This window comes from Neophocaena asiaeorientalis, unplaced genomic scaffold (genome assembly GCF_003031525.2).
Source record: "Neophocaena asiaeorientalis asiaeorientalis breed wild unplaced genomic scaffold, Neophocaena_asiaeorientalis_V1.1 scaffold648, whole genome shotgun sequence".
Lineage (NCBI taxonomy): Eukaryota > Metazoa > Chordata > Mammalia > Artiodactyla > Phocoenidae > Neophocaena > Neophocaena asiaeorientalis.
The window spans coordinates 6,543,098-6,566,482 of NW_020172781.1; the positions used below are offsets into that span (position 1 = coordinate 6,543,098).

General features: G+C 50.4%; 1 protein-coding gene across 1 annotated transcript in view; it reads left to right on the forward strand.

Moving 5' to 3' along the window:
- The window catches only part of MYO18B (myosin XVIIIB), a 236,926-nt gene extending 215,877 nt beyond the window's left edge, over positions 1-21,049 (forward strand). The window contains exons 44-46 of the mRNA XM_024741392.1: positions 16,601-17,798; positions 19,915-20,100; positions 21,002-21,049. Coding sequence (XP_024597160.1) covers positions 16,601-17,786 — 1,186 coding nt within the window. The 3' untranslated portion in view covers positions 17,787-17,798; positions 19,915-20,100; positions 21,002-21,049. The remainder of the gene's footprint in view (positions 1-16,600; positions 17,799-19,914; positions 20,101-21,001) is intronic.
- The last annotated feature ends 2,336 nt before the right edge of the window (positions 21,050-23,385 follow it).

The following is a 23,385-nucleotide window of genomic DNA, read 5'->3' on the forward strand; positions in this document are numbered from 1 at the left end:
CAGCATCCATTCAAAAGATGTTTATTAAGTGCCTACTGAGTGCCAGATTCCATGGCATTAAGCCCTGAAAATTTTAAGCTTTGTCCTTGGAATACGTTTACAATTTAAAGGTTCTAGAACTTCTGAGTTCGAAGGGACCACCAGATTATTTAGTCCAATTCTCTCATTATATAAATGGGAAAAACTGTGGTCTGCAGAAGGAAATATCTTACCTAAGCTTATAGTAAGGACTAACCCAGAGTTCAGGTTCCTTGACCTCCAGCTTTATAATCTGTAAATCCTTCTACCTTTTAAGAACTTAGAATATATCTGAGAAGGCTACAGTCCTCCTGGCTACCACCCTAACCTCAGTTCCCTTCCCAAAGGTATCCATCGTCTTCAGTTTGGCGTGTATCCTTCCACATCTTTCTCTGTGTATTTATAAACATGTACTTGTAGCAAATACATAGCATTTTTGTGGGCTTTTAAAACACATAAACGGTATGATGTTATTTTATGTATATTATACTCTAAATTCTTACGAAGTGCTTCTTTCCCTCAACAATATACCATGGAGCTCTCTCCCTATCAGTCCACATAAGTCTATCTCATTCTTTTACATTCCTGCAGAAGAACTTTAAATGATGCCATGGGTTTACTAAACTGCAGTCTTCTTGTTTCACTTTTAGTTGAGTTCAGGATATTTGCTATTAACCTGTAAGCCTTTAAAAAAAAAAAAAGCACACGTCCTTATGCACACGGGCAAATGATTCTCTGGGTCAAAGGGAATTTGCGTTTTAAACTTGACTAGATGCTACCAGATCATCCGGGCGTTGTTTGTGCGAGGAGGCAGGATAGCATACAAGGCTCCTGTGTGCTCCTGCACCCCCCGTATTCCCTGGCCCATCACAGGGCTCCAGATATGAGTTCCTTGGGCAATCCCAAACTTGACTGAGAAAGAAGGTCACTCTAAAAAGAGAAGAGAGAGAGAAAGCAGTCTTCTGCCAAAAAAATAAAAGCATTTCTTGTATTATTTATAAGGGGATGTCAGCTCAAGAGAAATACACCTAAAGCTTTATGATTTCCAGCCCAGGAATCATGCAGTTGCCGCTGATAAATGCAAGAGCTACTGGTGACAGAGACGCTAAATTACCTCCGTGGCCCCCGGGGAGGGAGTTTATGGGCTTGGTGGTGGCAGCCACGCTTGGCTCGGAGTCTCTCTTGACGGCCGGCTGCAGGTGGTACCAGGGCGTCCAGGGCTGGTATGCTCTCCCCGGCCCTGCAGGGTGCCTGGCCTCTCCCTCCTGCCCTCCAGGCCATTGCCCTGCCGGAACAGTGCTCCAGGAAAGGCTTCTCTCCTCTCCCCTCTGGGCCTCACAGCACCTCAGGCTTTCCAAGGCAGGTCCAAGCCCCATTTCTGTCTAGAACCCCATCCCCACGTCCCACAGAACCCCAGCCTTGGTCACTCACACAGTTCTGCAGGGTCCACGCACTGATGGGCATTAATTGAACCAGCTGTTCAGATGCTGATGTCTTATCAGTGGTCCGTTGTTTCTTTCATTTTACTGGACAGTTATTCCAGACCATCCTGACTTTCCTCCAGCCCTGATTCCTCACTCTAAGGAGACACCCTAAACTCCTGGTTCATTCAAAGAAAAGAAAATCATGGCCTGAACTTCTGCGGTGTCTATAAATCCATCTCTCTCTGCCCTCATCTTCCCTCTGGTCTCAGAAGATAAGATCCAGTCCTGTTCAAGTCGAATCCATATCCCGCTGCCCCTTCTGCCCTGCAGCGTGCCCAGCATCCCCTCTCTCTCCTGCATCCTCAGCTTCTGCCTTTCTGGTTGTCCTTTCTCCACAGGTTATAAGCACCTTCGGGTCCTCCCCGTTCTAACTGTGTCCTCACCCATCACCTTTCCCTTCCCTTTGGAGCCAAGCTTCTTCAAAGCAAGGCCCACATGCACCGTCTTCACTCACCTCACGTTTCTGCCTCACTTTCCTCCAGCCCTGAGCCTGCCCCTGCCACTGCACTGAAACTTTTCTCACCGTGTCAGCGGCTCCCAAAGGGACACACCAGGGGACGTTCTCCAGTCTTGATCTTTTTCTGGACTTCTCTCCTGCACTGACCTCTGTCAGACACTTCTCAGAACTCCCTGCCTGCCCGGCCTTGTAGCTGTTTCTGCTCCTTGGAGCTCCCCAAACTTCTCCCCAGCCCCGCCAGTGCTGGGGATCACGGGATGCTGCTCTCACCGGCTGTTTTTCTCTCCACCTGGTCCCAGGCAATCCTGTTGTGATTTTAACTCCCTCACCGTAAGCGGATGACCCCCAGATCTAGCCCTCCAGCTCTTAGTTCTCCCAGGTTTCAAACGCATATATCATATCTAACCGCCTACCTTTAGAAGCTCGCCACCTGGATGTCTCCCTGGTGTCTGAACCCAGCGTATCCAAGGGGAGACTCCTCCCTTTCCCCCACCAATGTCATCAGTATCATTTGGTGGTTCTGTCATCCACAGAGCCACCCAAGCTGGCGCCCTTGACTCATCTGAGACTCTCATCCCTCTCGCTCATCCCCAGTCAGCTGATCCCTAAATCTTGTTTATTCTGCCCCTCCCCCTTTAAGCAAATGCTTTTTGGGGGGGGGCTGGGCTGTGCGGCATGTAGGATCTTACTTCCCCAACCTGGGATTGAACCCACGTCTCCTGTAGTGGAAGCGTGGAGTCTTAACCTCTGGACCACCAGGGAAGTGGCCAAGCAAATACTCTTGACCCTTTTTACTTCTCTCCATCCTCACTGTCAGCACCTTGAAGTCAGGCTACCATCATTTCTGTTCTAGACTCTGGCAAAGACCTTCTGACCCCACCCTCCTCTAGTCCCTACTCTGAGCTTCAGCCAGGATGATCTGTCTCAAATGAAAATCTGCTTTCGGTGGTTTCCCGTCACCTACAGCAGGAGTCAGCCAACTACCACCCACAGGCAAGCTATGGCCCTTGACCTGCTTTTGTAAATGAAGTTTGATTGGACCAACAGCCATGCTCTTGTTTGTTTGGTTTTTTTTAAATTTTACATGTTCTTTATGACTGCCTCAGAATCGAGTAGTTGCAACAGAGATCGTATGGCCCCAAAGCCAAAAATATATCTATCTGTCCTTTATAGAAAACCTTTTGTGACCTCTGCCTTACAGGATAGAACAGGATGGAATTCAGGCACCTTAGTGGGCTTCCCGTGCCCTCTGTGACCTGGGTCTTGTCTGCTTCTCTGGTCTCATTTCCCTGTATCTCTTCTTCATGCTTTGTGCCCCAAACAGTTTATGCTGCTCCCTCAAACGCTGTGCTGTTTCCCACCCTTGGTCCTGTGTCCATGGTTTTCCCTCTGACTGGACCCCCTTCCCATGTTTCTTAACCTCATGAACTCTCATTTGTTTTTTGTTTTGTTTTTTTTAATTAATTAATTAATTTATTTATTTTTGGCTGTGTTGAGTCTTCGTTTCCGTGCGAGGGCTTTCTCCAGTTGCAGTGAGCGGGGGCCACTCTTCATCGCGGTGCGCGGGCCTCTCACTATCGCGGCCTCTCGTTGCGGAACACAGGCTCCAGACACGCAGGCTCAGTAGTTGTGGCTCACGGGCCCAGTTGCTCCGCAGCATGTGGGATCCTCCCAGACCAGGGCTCGAACCCGTGTCCCCTGCATCGGCAGGCAGACTCTCAACCACTGCGCCACCAGGGAAGCCCATGAACTCTTATTTGTGACTCAGCTCAAGTGTCACCTGCCTCAGGAGACTTCGTTGACTCCCTGGCTGGGTCACATGCCCCTCTACCGTGGTTCTGCAGACCCCACGATTCCCTCTGCCATAGCACTTTCCATAATACGTTAGGATCATACGTTCGGGTGTCTGTCTCCCTCATTAGGCTGTGAACCGTTTAAGGACATAAGCTTTCTCTTTTCCTTCTTACCTCAGCACCCACCACAGTGTCTAGCACATAGTAGGTGCTCAGTAAACATGCATTGAGCAAATAAATGACCAGTGGATGGAAGTTAGATGGCCTCTCTAATCACTCTGATAGGGTGATTAGAAGGATGATGCTGATATGAAGAGCCAAGTGTGGCTTTGCCAGACGGGGTAACTGTCTTGTATCACAGAGCAAGTTGCTAGCAGCATGGAACAAGAATTTTTGGAATATAGTGGGGGAACCTGATGGTCTGGGGCTCCTTCTGTTGGGGGAGGGATGGGGAGTGTTTGGGATCCCCATTTGGTAGCCTTGGGAAGTCCAAATAAAATTGTGTGTATCCTGGTCAGAGACCTTATTTATCCCTCAGTTTCAATGACCGATCTGTCACCACATAATTAGAGATGCTGTGATTTGAATTTATTACCAAACATGGCTCTGCACTGTTGCTGTTGGACTTGTACCATATTGCAGTGTGAGCGTGGAGATTATTGTATAAATTATTCTCACTCACATAATCATCGTGATTTTAATTACTGTGTAATCTTCGCTAATTACTGTTGTACGTATCATTTGCTTTGGTACTGATTTAACACAACTGCTTTTTCATTTGGCTAAAAGACGGCATTACAACTTTTCCTTTTTCAGGGAAAAATTTGCTTTCTGTAAACATTTGCAGCCCCATACTCTCGGCTTGTGGTTCTTAGTTTAAAAGCAAAAGAGGGACTTCCCTGGTGGCACAGGAGATAGGACTCCGTGCTCCCAATGCAGGGGGCTGGGGTTCGATCCCTGGTCAGGGAACTAGATCCCACGTGCGTGCCGCAACTGAGAGTCCAAGTACCCCAACTAAGGCGCCCAAGCCACAACCAAGACCCCGCGCCGCAAACGAGACCCAGGGCAACCATATAAATAAATTAAAAAAAAAAAAAAAAAAAAAAAAAAAAAAAAAAAAAAAAAAAAAAAGCAAAAGATTTAGATACCACCATCCTCCTTTGATCAACCCCCGTGGATTTTTATGTAGGATAAGGCGGGCTTGAATCAGTAAAAAGGTCTAAACTATAGGGGTTTTTTCGTTTGTTTTTTTGTCTTTTTTTGGCTGCGTTGGGTCTTTGTTGCTGTGGGCTTTCTCTAGTCGCGGTGAGCGGGGGCTACTCTTTGTTCCGGTGCGCGGGCTTCTCACTGCGGTGGCTTCTCTTGTTGCGGAGCACGGGCTCTAGGTGCAAGGGCTTCATTACTCGTGGCACGTGGGCTCAGTAGTTGTGGCTCGCAGGGTCTAGAGTGCAGGCTCATTAGTTGTGGCACGCAGGCTTAGTTGCTCTGCGGCATATGGGATCTTCCCAGACCAGGGCTCGAACCTGTGTCCCCTGCATTGGCAGGTGGATTCTTAACCACTGAGCCACCTGGGAAGCCCTAAGGTATTGTCTTTCAAATAAAGTTGTATTGCTTTCAAGAAAATGCAATTACTCTACTGCAGGAGTGGGAGCAAGGATGGGTCATGTGAGACCTGCTTAAATGATTAGATAAGACTCGTTTGTAATTAGTTCATTAATTATGTAAATGTGAATGGATGCTATTTGGCATTAAAAACAGCTTGTTCTCAAAGTAGGTTAAGCATCAACTGCTAATCTTATTTCAATAGCACATTTATTTACTGGTCTCTGCATTCTTAGAACCAGAGCTCAGGATCTTTTTTTTTTTTTTTGCGGTGTGCAGTCCTATCACCGCTGTGGTCTCTCCCGTTGCGGAGCACAGGCTCCGGACGCGCAGGCCCAGCGGCCATGGCTCACGGGCCCAGCCGCTCCGAGGCATGTGGGATCTTCCCGGACCAGGGCACGAACCTTCGTCCCCTGCATCGGCAGGCGGACTCTCAACCGCTGCACCACCAGGGAAGCCCCAAGCTCAGGATCATTTTAATCCATCCTGAATGTACTTAATGAATGAGCCTCTCATGAAACTGGTTTTATGTCTTCCTAGGACAAAAGGGTTCTTTACAGTTTTATCAGTATTAAGAAGGTTAGTGGGCAAGATGTGGAAACCGGAAGCATGGAAATTTTCAATGCAAACATACTAACCGTGGACCCAAGGCCTGAGCCAGTGAGGAGCCGGAGAAGCCTGCCTCTGTCCAGGGTTTATCTTTGGAGCCAGCATCACTCTTGGACAGGCTTCCATGGGAAGGAGGGCTGTTTTCTATCCAGAGCTCCAGGTCTTATATGATAGATCTGCAAATCTTTCTGGAATTTTGAGGCTCACCTAAGTTAGACGCAAGTTTGCGTAAAACCATTTGGATTAATCACGGATAGTTCAGGACGTTCTTGTAGTGTCTGTGGTTCTCTAACTGAACTAAACTTTTGTTGAGTAAACTTATCAAAACATACATACTGGAAACTGCATCTTTTGAAATTTTCAAAAATTGGTCATACCTTTGTAATAACTACGAAAATTGAAACCAGACCGTTGCTAGCCCCCTAACACCTTCTTGTATCTGGTCCAGTCGTGACCTCCTCCTTACTCAAAGGTAACCACCATCCTAATTTCTGCTCTGAATTTAGATAAGCCTATTTTTTGAACTCTCCAATGCCTTTAAGTTTAAATTTAGCTTTTCTGTTTTTCCTAAGTAGCAGTTTTCTCTGATACAAACTAGACTATCAAGCTGGATGCTGAGTGAGACTTTTCTACTCCTTTTGCTCAGTAAACATTTCTTCCTTAGTTTCCGTGCCCAGGAGGACATGCAGGGTCACTCGTACTTCCCTCCAGTCATACGTTGGTGAACTGCCTTCCCCTCTAGACTATAAGCTTCCTGAATGCAAGGTTTATTCACCTCAGTGTCAGCAGCAGCTGGCGTCATGGCACTCAACAAATGATCCTGAATGGCTAAAAGGAGGAGTGGATGGCTGGGTAACTTCCACTCGCCTAAAGATGCATTTTTATGATGAACTGGGTGCTGTTATGAAGAGGTCAGAGATTTTATGTGGTTATTGCCATTGTACAGTACTCATCTGAGCTAATGTCTACGCATAGAAAGTGAAAGAAAGCACTGAAAATGTATTTAAAATCTGTTGAGCCGAAGTTGAATCTCTAATCCGATTTACTTTACATACCCAGTTTGTTCTTTTAGGACATTGTGGAGGTTGTATCAGAGGGCAGGCTCAAGTTTGAGAGCCAGTACTTTCCCGTCTCATCAGATTGTGAACCCCGGAGGCTCTCTCCTTCTCTGTTTTTCCAGGGGGACGATGAGGGGTTCAAACCAGATGTGGTTCCAGCTCCCTCTCAATTCTGAAGTTGATAAAATTCTCTAGAAATAAAACCAGGCTTTGGATTGGGTTTCGACATAGGAGGAATCCCCTCTAGGTTGTGTACCGGAATTTGGTTTTGAATCTCTTGGTTTTAATCTCAAAGAAGTGGGTTTGGCTGACCCATAAGTGGGGCTGCTGGGGTCTGAATGAAGCAGCCAGATGAGGCAGATGGAGCCTTTTGTCCCCTCTTTCTTCATTCCCACAATCCCTCATCTTTCTTTTCCTCCATTCCTTCACTCTTTCCACTCCACGAACTTCCCTTAAGGGACTCTTCTAGATCCTGGGAATTCACAGAAGAAAAATACAGTCTAGTTCAGAATTAACAGTCTTGTTGGGAGTTAAAAACAAGCAAGCAAACAATTATAGGATAGAGGCTGGAGGAGCACAGGGGTTGTAGGACCAGAGGAGACCCCTAGCCCAGCCTGGGAGGTGGGCGAAGGCTTCTGGAAGTGGCTGCGGTGGGGCTGAACATTGAAGGGCGAGTAAAAATGTTTGCTTTTCTTTTCTTTTTTTATCAGTTAAAGTAGTAAAGTGTCCTTTCCTTCCCCTTTCCCTCTCTCTCTCCTCCGTTCTCCTTCTTCTTCCTTTTTTTTTTTTTAAGCAATGAAGGTATCTGGGCACCATCAACTCTGCTAGCCTCCACCTTAATTTGACAATGGTTTTTTTTTTTTCATATTGACTTTATTTCTATCTTTACCTTCGTCTCTACTTCTGTCTATATCTAAACACATTTTTTTTATGCCCAACAACGTGAAAGTAAGTTGAAAACATCATGACAGTTCTCCTTAAGATAATTTCACATCTTTATCCTGCAAAGAAGGACTTTTCCTAACTATTTGCACCATCACTGCAGCTAAAAAAATGAACAAATCCACTGTATCATCCAAGATACCAACATTCATATTAACCCAACTGTTCTGAAGTTGTGTCACTGTAGTTTTTGAAAGAAGAACCCTATTAAGGGCACTCACTGCATCTCGTTGTTTTCTTTCTTTGGGTCTGTCTCTTAAAAAAAAAAGTAAATAGACTTTTTTTAGGGAAGGTTTAGACTTACAGAAAAATTGAGCTGAAAGAGCAGAGCGCCCATATTCCCCCGCCTGTGTCTTCCTACCCTCAGTTTCCCCTCTTATCAACATCTCCCATTAGTCCTTAGTCTCTTTTAAACTAGAATGGTCCCCTTACCTCCCCGCCCCCATTGAAACCGCTTTTTTTGGTAGAGTTTCAGGCATGATTCTGATGGCAACTCTGTTCAAAACCCACTGGTCCTAGTACCTGGTGACCAGTAAGAATGGGTGGGTGAGACAAGGCAAATTCTGGTGACCCACAGGAGATACGTGGGCAGGTGTCCACTGAGGGCAGTTAATGGGTCATTTTTTTTAAGTGCCAAGGACTCAGTACCTGCTTAAGATCAGAGAAAACAGCAAGCAAGGCTTAAGAGTTATCTTGCCTCCTAAAAACATTATACTATAAGGAATATAGGGGATTTACAGAGTCTGCTTCCTGACTCAAGTCTCTGCACCTTCAGGCCAGAAATAAGCAGGCGGAGGGCCTCTCTGCTGCTTATTCCACAGCTTTCCTGCTTGCCATCAAGCAGGCCTCCCTGGGCATCGCACCCCCGTGGCCTCCTCCTTGCTTCGAGTCTTTCCCTTCAGCCGAGTGGCCTTTCTAAGCCCTAGTGTCTCTGCTTGTGAAATGTAGACATCAGCCCTTGCTGGTCCAGGGTTTTGCAGAAACCACTGAATAAGCTAACAGCTGGTAGGAGGGCTCTTCTACTTGGGGTGTCTTCCTCAACCCCTCCCACCACCAGATCCCACCCCTCTTCCGAAAGCCTGACTGCACCCCGCCGCCTCCAGAAAGGCTGTGCCCTCAGGCCCCAGCCCCTCGCCTCTCCGTTGCCAGCCTCCTGCCGCGTTTTACAGCCCACGGTTCCCAGTGTCCCTGGAGCTGCTCGCACTGCTGACCCTTCTGCGTGGGTTGATCCCGTGTCCACACCCACAGTGTGCCCTCCGAAAGGCTGAGGCAGCCCGTCTTCTCCTGCGAGGGGCTTAGCTGAGCATCGTATTGATGCATGCTCACTGAGGCTGAGGTGAGAGCCTCGGCTCTGCTCCTTCCTCTCCATCTGCCCTCTGAGCCTCCACTTCTAACTCTGTAAAGTGGAGCAAAGGCAACAGCTGGCAGCAGAGTGGAGTGGTCAGGACACGTGAATCCCGAAGCTGGATTCCTTAGTTTAAATTCATGTTTATTCCATGACAAATTACTTACCCTTCCTGAGCCTCATTTGTGAAATAGGAAGATTATAAGAGTTGCTGACTTAGAGGACCGTCGTGAAGATAAAATTGAATAACGTCTGCAGAGCCTAAAGGCGCAATATACAGTGGCTCTCGTGATGCAGAATTCACCTGCACGCTCTAGGGATTTAATAAATGTCTCGTGTTTCCCACCTCATCAGGCACAGTGTTGGGCACCGTGTCATCTTCTGTTGTAGACCATCAACTGCTGTGTTGGACTCGGTTACAGTACCTTCAGGCCATCTTCAAAGGACATCTGGTTTCCCATCCAGACCTCGATGTTAAAGAACATCGATACATTTTTAATTTCCTCTTTAATTTCAGGGTGTTGATGAAGAATGGGGGGGGTGATAGCATGTCTTTGGGGATGATTCATGGCGTCATTAAATCTGCATCGAGGGCTTCCCTGGTGGCACAGTGGTTGAGAGTCCGCCTGCCGATGCAGGGGACACGGGTTCGTGCCCCGGTCCGGGAGGATCCCACATGCCGTGGAGTGGCTGGGCCCGTGGGCCATGGCCGCTGAGCCTGCGCGTCCGGAGCCTGTGCTCCGCAACGGGAGAGGCCACAACAGTGAGAGGCCCACGTACTGCGAAAAAAAAAAAAAAAAAATCTGCATCGAGTTTCCTATAGTTACTGTTGGCTCAGGCTCTGCTCAGACTCAGACCTGGGAATTCTGGTTTTGATTGTATGATTGTGACTAATGCCAGTGAAACCAGTGTCTCCCTGACTTGGGCCTCTCTATGTTTTACTCATTGTGTCTCAGTCGATTTTGAACAATGTATGTGTGTAGACATGAGTTCCAGTGGTTGAGGTTTCCTCTTAGCTTTCTACCTGTTGGGGGGGGTGTGATGTTGTGGAAGGACAAAGCAATGGCTTCAGATCCAGGCCCTGCCACTGAGCAGTGAGAGCCTCAAGCAGATGACTTCTCACTGGTGAGCCTCAGTTTCCTCATCTGCAGGATGGGGTGATTATCCACATCCTGATGAGATGATACATACAAAGTACATGCGTTATTTTTTTCACCCAGTACTCATGGAAAGACTACTGCTGTGGGAGGCACTAGAGAGAAGACGATGGAGCTGCATTCACAGGATGGCCTGTCAGGGGAGGGGATGTGGCCCGACTTGGAGACACGTGCGTCAGCATCTGGCTTGCTCTGAGGCTGAACAGACCACTTGGGTATCCTCACCCCTTTTCTGTGCTGCTCAGAGCAGGCTCGGACCTAGGAATTGTTTATTCTTGAACATCTGCCCTCGATCCTCAATCTAATCTAACCTGATGGGAGGGGCCATTAATTGAAAAACAATCATTAAGATTTTAAACATATATTTATTAGTAGTAATGTTTTGAAATGAATAAGTAATATATATGCAAGTTCAATTGCACCAGAATCCACCTGGCATGAAGAGCTGGGGGCAGGTGGAGGTGTACGTGGGCCACTACGCTCATGTGTACTGACTGTCCCGATGACGTACGTCGTCTCTGTGAGGTTGGGAGTTACTGTTCCCACTGTCACAGCGAGGCTTCACAAGGTGCCTGGCTAGTAAGGGACAGAGCTAGGATTTGAACCCAGGCCTGTCTGCTTCCTGAAGCCCGGATTCTTAGCCTTGCAGGTTAGAAAGAGTAAAAATTCCAGCATTTCTGCATGATCATATCCTGATTTATCTAATAAGCCTTCATGCATGTGAGCCACCAATACTTAGAGAAAAAGAAATAAAAGGAATCCAAATTGGCAAAGAAGTAAAACTGTCACTGTTTGCAGATGACATGATACTATACGTAGAAAGTCCTAAAGACGCTACCAGAAAACTACTAGAGCTAATCAATGAATTCAGTAAAGTTGCAGGATACAAAATTAATACACAGAAATCTCTTGCATTCCTATACACTAACAATGAAAGATCAGAAAGAGAAATTAAGGAAACAATCCCATTTACCATCGCCTCAAGAAGAATAAAATACCTAGGAATAAACCTGCCTGAGGAGACAAAAGACCTCTACTCTGTAAACTATAAGATGCTGATGAAAGAAATGGAAGACAACACAAACAGATGGAAAGATATATCATGTTCTTGGATTGGAAGAGTCAATATTGTCAAAAAGACTGTAATACCCAAGGCAATCTACAGATTCAGTGCAATCCCTATTAAACTATCAATGGCATTTGTCACAGAACTAGAGCAAAAATTTTTTAAATTTATATGGAAACACAAAAGACCCCAAATAACCAAAGCGATCTAGAGAAAGAAAGACGGAACTGGAGGAATCAGACTCCCTGACTTCAGACTCTACCACAAAGCTACAGTATTTGTATATATTCTTTTGTTCATCAATTCACTTAATGGACATTTATCAGATGCCTACTATGCGCCAGAGGACTCAAGGTCCACTCATTCGTCCAGCACATATTTAGTGAGCACCTACTATGTGCTAGGGATCTGGCACTCCACTCATTCACTCAACAGATGTTTACTGAATGCCTGCTGTGTGCTCAGATACTGTTCTAGGCACAGGAATAGAGCAGTGAATGCAACAGACAAAAACTCTTACCCTCCTGGAGCTCTCTCTTATCTCCACAACATTGCAGGGTTGACCTGGTTTCCCCCCATTGTACAGCTGAAGAAACTGAGGCCTAGAGAAGTTAGGTGCCTATCCCAAGGCAAGTGAGTGGCTAGTGAGTGGCAGAATCAGACTAGACTCCAAGGGACAGATGTTACCTGGTAACCCTGTATCTCATCACAGAGTTTGGAGGAAGTTTCCAGAGAAGGGTGCTGCTGGCTGTGGGGTTGGAACCCCACCTCTGCTACTCCCAACTGTGTGTGCCACCCCTCCTCACTGTGCCCGGAGCTCACAACTTCTAACCCCCAGGGTGGCCGTCGAGGTTGTAAATGGACGTGGCAGTCAGCTCCATGCAGGCAGGTGGCCCACCCGCTTGTTCTCCCCTGTATCCATGGCAGCAGCACGGCGCCCAGCACATAGTAGGTGCTCAGTCAGGGGTAACTCTTTCAGACCCAGCCTGGAGCCTGTGTGGCTGGATGCCCAGGAATGCCGCTGGCTCCTTATCAGGCAGGTATGCTACAAGCCTCTTCCTGTTGGTGTAGACTGAGGGGCAGGTGCAGAAGTTCCCAGGATGTTTCTGGAGTCCCTCCTCAGAGAATCACAGTGCCCCCGCCTAGCTCGTGTCTGCACCCGTCTCCCAGAGACTCGGAGTACGTCCTGTGCATCACATCTCTCCCTGGCTGAGGCAGGCACAGCAACGTCTTGATTAGCCACCACCCATCCGTCACGCGATGCCAATGGAAGGGAGTTCCACCTGAGCTGAGCCATCCCATGAGGACAGCTGGGGAAAAAATGAGTCTTCCCAGGCCCCTGGAGGAAGATAAGGGAATGTGCTTGAAGTGTCCAGAGCCAGGGCAGAAACGGAGAGGATCACCGTGACCCAGACAGCGGAGCTAGTACCCACACCCTGAAGCTTGCAAGAGGGCGTCTGCATTCAGATTCAGTTCTGCGGTCTCCACACAGAAAGGAGTGGATGCAGCAAACTTCTTTGGAGTGGTGGAGCAGACAGGAAATAGAAAAAGATGCTGCAGAGGCGTGGGTGGATTTCTGGGTGGTAAACCCAGGAGACAGCACTCAGCCAAGCCGAGGCTTCTCTCTTTCTCTCCTTCTCCCCCACCGCTTCCCCATCTCCCCTCCCTCCCTCCTCACTCTGCCCTCCCCCACTGAGTCTACACTGCTGGGACTGTGTTCTGGTTTCCAGCCCCCCAGCTGAGGCTCTGAAGGCACCAACCAGACCGCTCCAGAAGGAGGGACCTGCCCACTCCACCCCGTGACATCCACACGTGGGCCCCCAGCAGGGCTCCGTGCTCAGTACTTGGGGGCAGCCAGGGGGGCCCTGAGCGGGTGTCCCTTCCGGAAGATGCTGCTCCTTGTGGGCCTTGGGGAAGGCGGGCACATCTCCGCTGCTCTGGCCCAGCCGAGGTCCCCCACGGCTCCAGCCCAGCGAGCCTGTGTCCTCTGCGCCTGGACAGCAGCACACATGGGCTGCGACCTCCAGACCCCACTCCTGGGCTGCTGACGGTTTCGTGTGCCCCGGCCTGTCCCACCTTGTGGTCAGAGATGAGGAAGGCCAGCCCTCAGCTGCCAGCCCACACCCCACCTGCGGCCCTCCCCTCTGTCCCCCTGGCCTTGCCCTCAGCCTCCCTCTTCCTTCGCCACCTCCATCGCCACCGGTCTCTTCCTCTCCATTCCCCCATCCGTTCTCACTTCACCTTCCCTCTTGTTGGTCCTGCTTCTACTTCTTCCCACTTCTCTTTGCCCCTCCTCCACTTTCCTCATCCTACCTACTTTCTCTTCCTCGGAGACTTGATTTCCAAGGGAGACTTGACTCAGTTCGACAACGCTTACTGAGCACCTCCTGTGTGCTGGGCACAGTGCCGAGTCAGGGTGTAGAGATGAGACTCGGCAGGGTCTCGACAGCACAGGCTGGAGAGCTGGGGTTCCCCCACCCTCCTCTCCTTCTGCCCTTTTCCCCTGCTTCCTCTCCTTCCCCAACTCCACCCTCTCCTCCTATAGCTTCTCTTCCCTCCCTGTCTCGGCCTCTGCAGCCAGAGGGGAGCTGGGGCGAGTGGGATGGCAGAGTCCCAGGAGGCCCGGCAACAGGAGCCCTGGGTGCTGCCATCCCCACATGACAGATGATGGTGGAGATTGAGCGCCCAAGACACATTCATCACGTCCGCCTCCTTTCAGGGCCAAGACAGGACGGAAATGACTTTTGTCAGCTCTGCGGCAGCCCAGTGCCCCTGGCAGCTCCAAGCTGTTTATTAAAAAAAAAAAAAAAAGATGAAGAAGAGAAAGAAAGGCATGTGGATGCCATCTTGCCATGTGTTAGGGGAGCGATTCTAAAGTGATGATGTTGACAAACACCCCTTCAGGTAATCACACAGGAGCTCTCCAGCTCCCTTCCTAGCCTGCGTCCAGCTGTGACGGAGATGGAAGGTGACAGGCAAGAAATAGGAAGGGAGCAGCTGCTCTGGGCAAATTGCGAGGCTTTTGTTTGAGCACATGGGGGCCAGCCTTTGCCGGGAGTGATGGGACGCAGGGTCACCTGCCCGTTCATTCTCCTGCCCACTCCTCTTGGGACGTCACATGAGGCTTTCGTGGAGCCCAGTGGTGGGTTAGGCTCCAGAGACCCAGAGGTTGTTAGCAGTAATCATAATGAGCCCTAACGACTAATTATTGATGATTAATAGCCATTCATTATCGATTATTATTAATCATAACTGTTAACCATTATTTGAGGAGCTAGGTGCCCGGCATGGGGCCCAGGGCTTTTCTTCCCTCCCCGTGATCTCCCTGTGAGATCAGGACGGTGACCTGGGCTAGGAGGAGGGGGAAGGAGTGCATCCAACGAAGGGAACAGCAAATGCAAACCCCGGAGGCAGGAAGAGCGTGGCCTGTCCCAGGAGACCCATGTGGCTGCAGCAGAGTGAGCCAGGGGCTAACTCACAAGACAGGAGGTTGGGGAGGGGGTCGGGAGCCTGAGCCCCCTGGAAGACTAAGGATAGTAAGGACAGTGCGTGATGGAGGCAGCGCGTCGACACGCCTACCTTGGGGTCCATCTCGTGGTCTCCTCACCGCCCCCAGACTGTGACATTGGTCCTCTCCACCTAGCTGACCTAGGGCATGAGGAGGGACAGATGAGCGCAGCCAGTCCTGTGCCTGTCACTCAGGGAACCTTTGCACAGAGTATTATCGCCAGGGTCCTGGGTCAGGGGAGGCTCCTGCTAGCATCAGAAGAGAGAGGCTTATGGGCTGGTGGGAGCTCAGGAAGGCAGTGCCTAGTTCCCTACCCAGGTCCCTGAAAAAGATCCCAATCCCCTACCCTATCTGTACTCTCCTCTCCACTCCTGACATCACCTCCAGGGGCCATGGGCTTGGCTCCTTCTGAGACTGAAAAGCCCTTTGGGTCACTGTGGTCAGCTCTTTTCCCTCTAAACTATCCTACATGGTCAGGGGATGGAAATGGTGATAATCGGACTGTGGTGAGCAGGACACCTTCCTCGGTCTTGTGCCAGCATTCCAACCTTTATGTGTAGGAGGCTGGCTCCTGTAATCCTTCCTGTCGTGACAGAGCAGCAAGCAGGGGCTGACGACGGGAACCTGCATCACCATCGCTCCCACCTTCTTCAGGCTGAGCCCTGGCCCGGGCTGCCACGCCCAAACTCTGACATTTGGCGCCCCTTCTTGCTTTTTTGTAAATTACAGCTTTGCTGTTGTCTGGGAAGGAGGTCGCTTGTCTTAGAGGGAGGACAAATAGATTTTATTTTTTTAAAGAACAGTGGATGGATTCCAGTCTCTCTCCTCTAAGCCCTGCTTTTCGTCTTACAGCCTATAATTTTGCCCCACTGTGAGATTCCCACTCTTCAGAGGCAGTGGTTTTGGCTCAGCTGCTGCAAAATGCCTCTGCCTGGCAGTCCCAGAATAGAAAGCGTCTGTCCTCTTGTGTATAGTCTTGGTTTCAAGACGATTTGATGGAGCTGTTTCCCTTTTGAAGGACCGTGGTTTTTTTGTTGTTTGTTTGTTTGTTTTTAATCCCACCCGCATCCCATGAAACAGTCGGGTGTCACGGAGCATCTCGTTCAGGTGCATGTTTGGGTCACTGGCTCCAGCAGGCTCTGCTTGGTGGGGCTGTCCTCCGGGCTTGGCCCTAAATAAATAAATAAATAACCTCCTGTAGGTGCCCCTGAGTCTTCAAGAAGCAAATTACCTATTTCACAGCAGGCTGTGTGGTGATAGGTCTTATCATGTCAGAGATGATGCCTCGTAAATCTTAGTCATCTCTCAGAGGTGCAGTTTTAACCTACTCAAACGTACTTAGTCAGGTTTAATTATAGACAGAAATTGCATTTCAGAAAGCGACAAGAAATCATTTGCACGGCTTGAGTCTGCACATTCAATCGTACGGTTCGTTGGAGGGTGCAGGTGGGGTCAGCATTTCCAAAGAAAAATAGTATTAGTGCCCGCGCTCTGGGACTCAGTCGCGTCGACTGTGGAGACGGCACGGTGTCCGCTGACGGCGGGTTTCTTCTTGGCGCAGGATCCAGGAGGAGGCCAGCGACGGGGCCCAGGACGCCCACGGCAGGACCTGGGGGGACAAGGCCGCGTCCCCGCTCTCCCTCCGCCGAGGAAAGTATGGCCACTTCGGGGACGGCGAAGAGTGCGGCGTCCAGAGAAAGCCCCCGGAGAGGTCGGGCGCGCTGTCCTCCTCCCCGTCCTCCTGGAGTGGAGACGTGTCCCCGTGGCCCAGGGACAAGCTGCCCAGCCCATCGGCTGCCCTGTCGGAGTTCGTGGAAGGGCTCCGGAGGAAGAGAGCGCAGAGGGGCCGGGGGTCGCCGCTGGGCCTGGAGGACTGGCCCACCCTCCCCATCTACCAGACCACCGGGGCGTCCACGCTGCGGAGGGCCAAGACCAGCAGCGACGAGGGCGCTCTGGCTCTGAGGGCTGGGACCGAGTCACCCCTGGATGCGTCGGCCGGGCTCCTGCGGTCCACCAGCCTGAAGTGCATCTCCTCGAAGAGCGTGGGGGGTCCCAGCCCGCCGCCCGAGAAGCTGAAGACCCGCTTCAGTTCCTGCGAGTCCCTCCTGGAATCGGGGCCTGGCTCGCGGAGGACCCCGAGCTCCCCGACGGCGCTTAGGGGCTCGTTCTTGTCACCCACGCTGCGCCCGCGGAGGCGCTGTCTGGAGTCCTCGCTGGAAGATGCAGGCTGTCCGGACCTCGGGAAGGAGCCGCTCGTCTTCCAGAACCGCCAGTTTGCACACCTGATGGGGGACCCACTGGGCAGCGACCCATTCAGCTGGAAGGTCCCGAGCCTCAACTATGAACGCAAGACCCAAGTGGGTTTCGATGACTTCCTCCCGGCCATCCGGAAGCCGGAGACACCCACGTCCTTGGCCCGAGCGGCCAAAGATGGGCAAGGCAGTTCACAGCATGCAAGCGTCCACTTTGAGACGGAAGAGGCCGACGGGGGCTTTGTCCCAGGGATCACCACCGTTTTGAAAAAGAGCCCGGAGTCCAAGGAGGACCCCGCTCACCTCTCCGACTCATCCTCCTCCTCCAGCTCCATCGTGTCCTTCAAAAGCGCCGACAGCATCAAGAGTCGGCCAAGAATCCCACGGCTGGAGGGTGACGGTGGTGAGAGAACATCCCCTGAGATCAGAGCGCCGGGGACAGGGAGGGAAGAGGAGGATGTTGAGAGCATCATGAAGAAATACCTGCAGAAGTAGGAACCAGCTCAGGTAACGGCGACAGGCTGGCCTGTCCTCCTGGGGGGTGAGACGAGGTGGTCCACCCAGGTCTGGCAGCCTGGAGGCAACCGGTTTCTCTGCTCTTGAAAATACAGACCCATCAGAAAGTGTGAGGGTCCTGTGGGGGGCGGGGGAGAGGGTGCTGAAGGAGGCGCTGGGCTTTTAAAGTTTTCCCACCCTTGTCCTGTTCTCTTTCCAGCGCTCCTCTCACCTGGTGCTGGGGGGAGCCATGGGGGCATCTGTCCACACAGTGACGGGAGAGCCCGGGTGGATGGGGGGAGGGTCAGGCTAGTGTAGACGAGGCCTTGACGTTAGTGAAGTCCAACTCTTGCATTAAATGTGTAAAGAGAAACTGGGGCCCAAGAAGGGGGAGGAGGGGACAAGTACAGAGATCCCAGAGCGACACCGTGGGAGCAGCAGTGCTTCCCTCTGCCTTCTCCTCCCGTCCCGATCCTGGCACTTCTCTGCAGTAAAGGTAGGAAGAGACATTCATTGCTAATAACAGCTCCAGTTGATTGAATGTGTTTATCAGGCAGTCATTTGGTGCCCACAGTTACCCCAAGAGGTGGTGAGTATGATTTATTCCCATTCTACAGGTTGACAAACTGAGAATCATATAGGTTAAGGCACTTGTACAGAATCACCCAGGCAGAACTGGGATTCGAATCTCCAGAGTCCCCATACTTTTGTTGGTGATACTTTTTCTTAGGTACTTATTCCAGGCCTCTTTGTGAGTAAACTCAGAGCCACACTGATGGAGCTGGGTCTTTAAAGGGGTTGCCTCTATGGAGGGCAAACTGAGGCAGAGCTTAGAATCATACATCTAAAGGGGGGGTTGGAACTCACAGACTCCAACCTCACTCTTGGGCAAGTGAGGAGGACCTCAAGATCAAGGTCACCCAGTGAGTCTGCCACCAACCCAGCCACCCTGACTCCCAGCCCAGTGCTCTTTGCCCTGAGGCCAGGCTGGCCCCTGACTGCACCTCGTAGGGCATGTTTCAGACTCCAGGGCACTGAGTCTTCCACTTCACAGCTCCCGACTGAAATGCAAAGCCCCATGAAGCAGTGGAGGGGGAGTTAGAGCCTCCCTCTGGGTTCAGATGTGATGCAAACCCACATCCCAGTGGCGGGTCCCCCACCCCGGTGTCCGTAAATCTCCGCGTCACTGAAGCTCAGAACTCGCAGCGACTCAAGGCTCAGGTGGTCAAGTGGTCGTGCTCAGCCCACACCTGGCTCAGCCGCCAGCCCTCCTTCCAGAGGCCTCCTGGACCCAAACAAGCCGCACGTCCTGTCACTTTGAGAGTCACCCTCAGCCCATCAAAAAGCCATTGCCCCTTCCACGGAGATGGGCTTGGACTGTATCAGAGCAAATTAAATTGACTTAACATGGCCTTCTCTCTGCTCTCAATTACTGAGGAGAGATCTGATATTCATTTACATTATTATGCTCTCGGGGACACAGAACGCAGTTTCAAAGACCAAGTAAAGGGCACACGTCCCGAAGGGGAACAGTGCTTAGCAGACGTCGTCACAGAACATCTTGTCTCTGCCATTTTTTTTTTTAAAGCTCAGCTCCCCTTCCCCCCTCCCAGCAACGCTCACTGTGATAACGGAGCACCTGCCTAAAAATCTCCTCCACCTTTGACTTGCACGCTGTAGTCTTGAGCTCGACAATACAGCTCCATTGCCCATGATACAAACGTGTTACGGGATTCGGAACCACTCAAGCCCCCAGAGCTCAGTTCTTCCCTGTAACTGCCGAGTGATGCAGGCTTGCTGAGCGTCTGTGTTCTCAGCTGGAAGATGGGGGTAATAATGCCAACTACCCAAAGTAGCACTGTGAGCGGCATGTGAATCAGAGACCCCAGCCCAGAGCACTGCCACAGCGGCCACAGTGCACGTCAGGTACCTGCACTTGGAAATGGTGGCCCTTCAGGATGTCTTTCAGGCTCCCTCCACTCATTTCCCTTCTGCCCCCTCCTATCTCATTCCACTCAGCACATCGCTGCAGTAACGCCACCTGGGAATATGGGCTCCAGGGGCTTCCACCCACCAAAACACACTCCCCAAGCCCCATTTCTCAGCTCTGACCTGCATTTGTTTCCAGCCTCCTGTGACACATCGCCCTCCTTGAAGACTTCCCGACTCCGTGACGTTCTGGAGAGAGAGACAAAGACCAGCCAGGCCTCCCCGGGGGCCCCGAGTCCACAGCCAGTGTGGCCGCCCTCAAGAGGCCGGGGGGGGCGGGCAGCAGAGGCACATCCCGTGGGGCGTGGGGCCCCCAGCATGCTAGGTCTGTACCAAATAAAGTGTTGGCTTCTTGGCATCTGGGCTTTCTCTCTATTCTATGATCATGTGACCTAGGACTCTGGAGGATTGATGGCGTACACCTTGGGGTAGAAGGGTTCCAAGGAAGGGGACCAGTGCAAACTGTTTGTAGTTTCGGCTGCACACTGCTATTTCTTTCCCTGTGTGTCTACATGCAATGGCCTTGCTCTCTTGGCCAAGTTCTGCTCAAATGTCACCTCCTCCAGGAAGTCTTCCCTGATACATCAAGCTGAAATAAATGCTCTTTCTCTATTCTCCCTTAATTCCCATGCTTCTATCATATTTCCCTTGTCTATTTACGTATCTACATTGTGTGTAGATGTGCGGGCATTCAAGAAATTTTGATGAATGAGTGACTGAACGAGCAAATGAACCACGGAACAAGTCAGTGGCTCATACACCCTGAATACCTGGGACACACTGACATATATGCATCTCTACAAATGTCCGCCCACAGCAACATTCAAGAACTTGTGACCATCTGTTCCCACAGTCCCCCGTACACCTCACATACACAGACTACCATGCACAGACAACTATGCACGTGTACCAAAAACTACACTCGCAATGGCACACTTACAGCCTGGACACCCGCTTTATCAAACATCCTTGACGTGTCAATAATCCTAAAACTATAGGCTGATGTTTATTGATCACATACTGTGTACTGACCACCGTGCTAGGCATTTTACACAGTGCATCTCACTCCAACCTTATAAAGTCCCAAGAGATAGATCCACTTATTTTTTCCTATTTACAAAGACAGAACTAGCTTATGCCCACATTCAGGTAGCCAATGCTGCTTCTCCTTAAGTTCCCACTGGCACAGACTCCACGTCCTACCCCACATGTGCCTCTATTCCTAGGGCCCCTCTGGTACAGCCAGTCACAGCTGCCATCAGAAAGGAAAGTCCTGTTGGGATCACCGGTGAGTTAATTTGCTAGGGCTGCTATAACAAAGCACCACAAACTGCATGGTCTAAACAACAGAAACTTACTATCTTGAAGTTTTAGAGGCTAGAATTCCAAAATCAAGATGTTGGCAGGGTTGGTTCCTTTGGAGTATCTTAAGGGACTCTCTCTTGTAGCCGTCTTCCTCCTGTGCATGTCTGTCTCTGTGTCCAAATTTCCTCCTTTTATGAGGACACAGTCATAGTCACAGTCAATCAACCCTAACCTCGATTGCCTGTGCATAGACCTTATCCCCAAATAAGGTCACACTCTGAGCTCCTGGGGGTTCGGGTACCTTGGGAGCGGGTGGGGGACACAATTCAAGCCATAACAACTTACCAGTTGGCGCTTACCCCAAGAAGGGGAGATCTCAGCTCTCACCATCCTCGCCAGAGGTTGTGGGTAGAACTGGGAAGGGGAGGAGAGATGGGGCAGGAAGGAAATTCACTGGATGCCCTCCCTGGAAGACCTCACCATCTGCCCGTCTCTCTGGCGGAGAGAGTCAGTGGAAGAGTGGACTGTGTTTTCTCAGATGCAGGAGCGTTCTCCCACTTGGTGAGTCTGTAGACAAATACATCATATATTTATATGTATTTAAGGAACATCCCCCACCAGCCTGCCATGCACGGGAGTGGCCTCAGCTCACCGGAGAGAGCTGGGGCATGTGGAGGGGACATCCGAGATCTCTGCAGGGAATCAGAGGTCCTGGCAAGGAAGAGGGTGCTGTTCAAAAGCTTGACGACGTTTGGGTGTGGGGTAAGGATGGGAGCAGACACAGCCCTGTGTCTTCCTCCGGTGGAACCCATGGAGCCTTGGAAAAGCCACTTCCCTCACTGGGCCTCAGTTTCCTCATCTCAACGGTGGGAATAGTTATTAGAATCTAATGGGATTTGGGCATGGGAGAGTGTAGCAGGCTATACTAGTTTGCTAGAGCTGCTGTAACAAAATACCACAGGCTGGGGGTGGGCGTGCTGCCTAAACAACAGGAATTTCTTTTCTCCCAGTTTCGGAGGCTGGCATCCAAGACCAAGGTGTTGGCAGGTCTGGCTTCTGAGGCCTCACTCCTTAGCTTGCAGACGGCCGCCTCCTTGCTGTGTCCTCACCTTGTCATGCCTCTGTGCCCATGCATCCCTGGTGTCTCTCTTTGTGTTCAGATTCCCTCGTCTTATAAAGGAGCCCAGTCAGAGTGGATTAGGGCCCAGCCCAGGGGCCTCACTTGAACTTAGTCACATCTCTAGAGGCCCATCTCCAAATGCAGTCACCTGAGGTTATGGGTGTTAGGACTTCAACATATGAATTTTATAGGGGTCATAATTCAGCCCATAGCACATGCTATGCCAGAGAAGGTGACCAGTTAGTTTATTAATAATGATCATTATTATTAATGTAGTGATCAGATAAATATGTCCCAAACTCCCAGCTTGGTCCCCAAACAAAAGCAATAGTGGAAATCCGGAATAGAGATTCTCACTGCCTTCCTGGCACTGGAGTTTTGCAGACATTTTTAGGGCCTGGAACCTGTGTGTTTCCATGTGCTTCTCCTCCTGTGCCAGCAGGATAACTTACCCAGCCAATATTTGTTGAGCACCTGCTAGGCACCAGGCACTGTTCCCCACACGGGGGATCCATGGAGGGCAGGTGCAGCGCCCCCTGCTTTTCTGGAGGCAACATCCTCGCTGGGGAGACAGACAATGAGCAAGAAAATAAATATGTTGTCAGAGAGTGAGAAGTAGTATAAAGGAAAATAAAGATGAAATTATCTCGTAAGTTTCCTGTTAAAATTTTTCTGGACATTTATTTTACAGAGTACCTTTTGGTAAAGGAAGAAGGCCATCATTTTTCTTCAGTCGTTGAATGATGCATTCAAAAAAATTAAACCCAGATAACAACAGCAAAGCTTTCCTCATCGTGCATCAGGAAACAGAAATCCTGAAGATGCTGTTAGAAATCAATTGAGCATTCTAGAAGATAACCACTGTCCCCCTGCCTCTCGAATCCCCCAACCCAACACACCCTGATGCAGGAGATTCTGACCCAGCTGAGTCCTCCTCCCTGCAAGCTCACTCCAGAAATTTTAGCGTGGATCCTGGTGTCCCATCGAGCTCAGCCCAGGACCCAGTGCAGTAAGCACCGTGCAAGCCTTCACTTCTCCGACTTCTGCTACCCAGGGTAACTAAATGGCTCACGCCCTGGGTTCTGCCTTTCCATCCGCGCATGACCTCGGTCAGTTCACCTCTTTCTGGGCCCTCCTTTACTCATCTGTGCAATGAGTCTAGAACTGGTACCAGCCTCCCAGCAT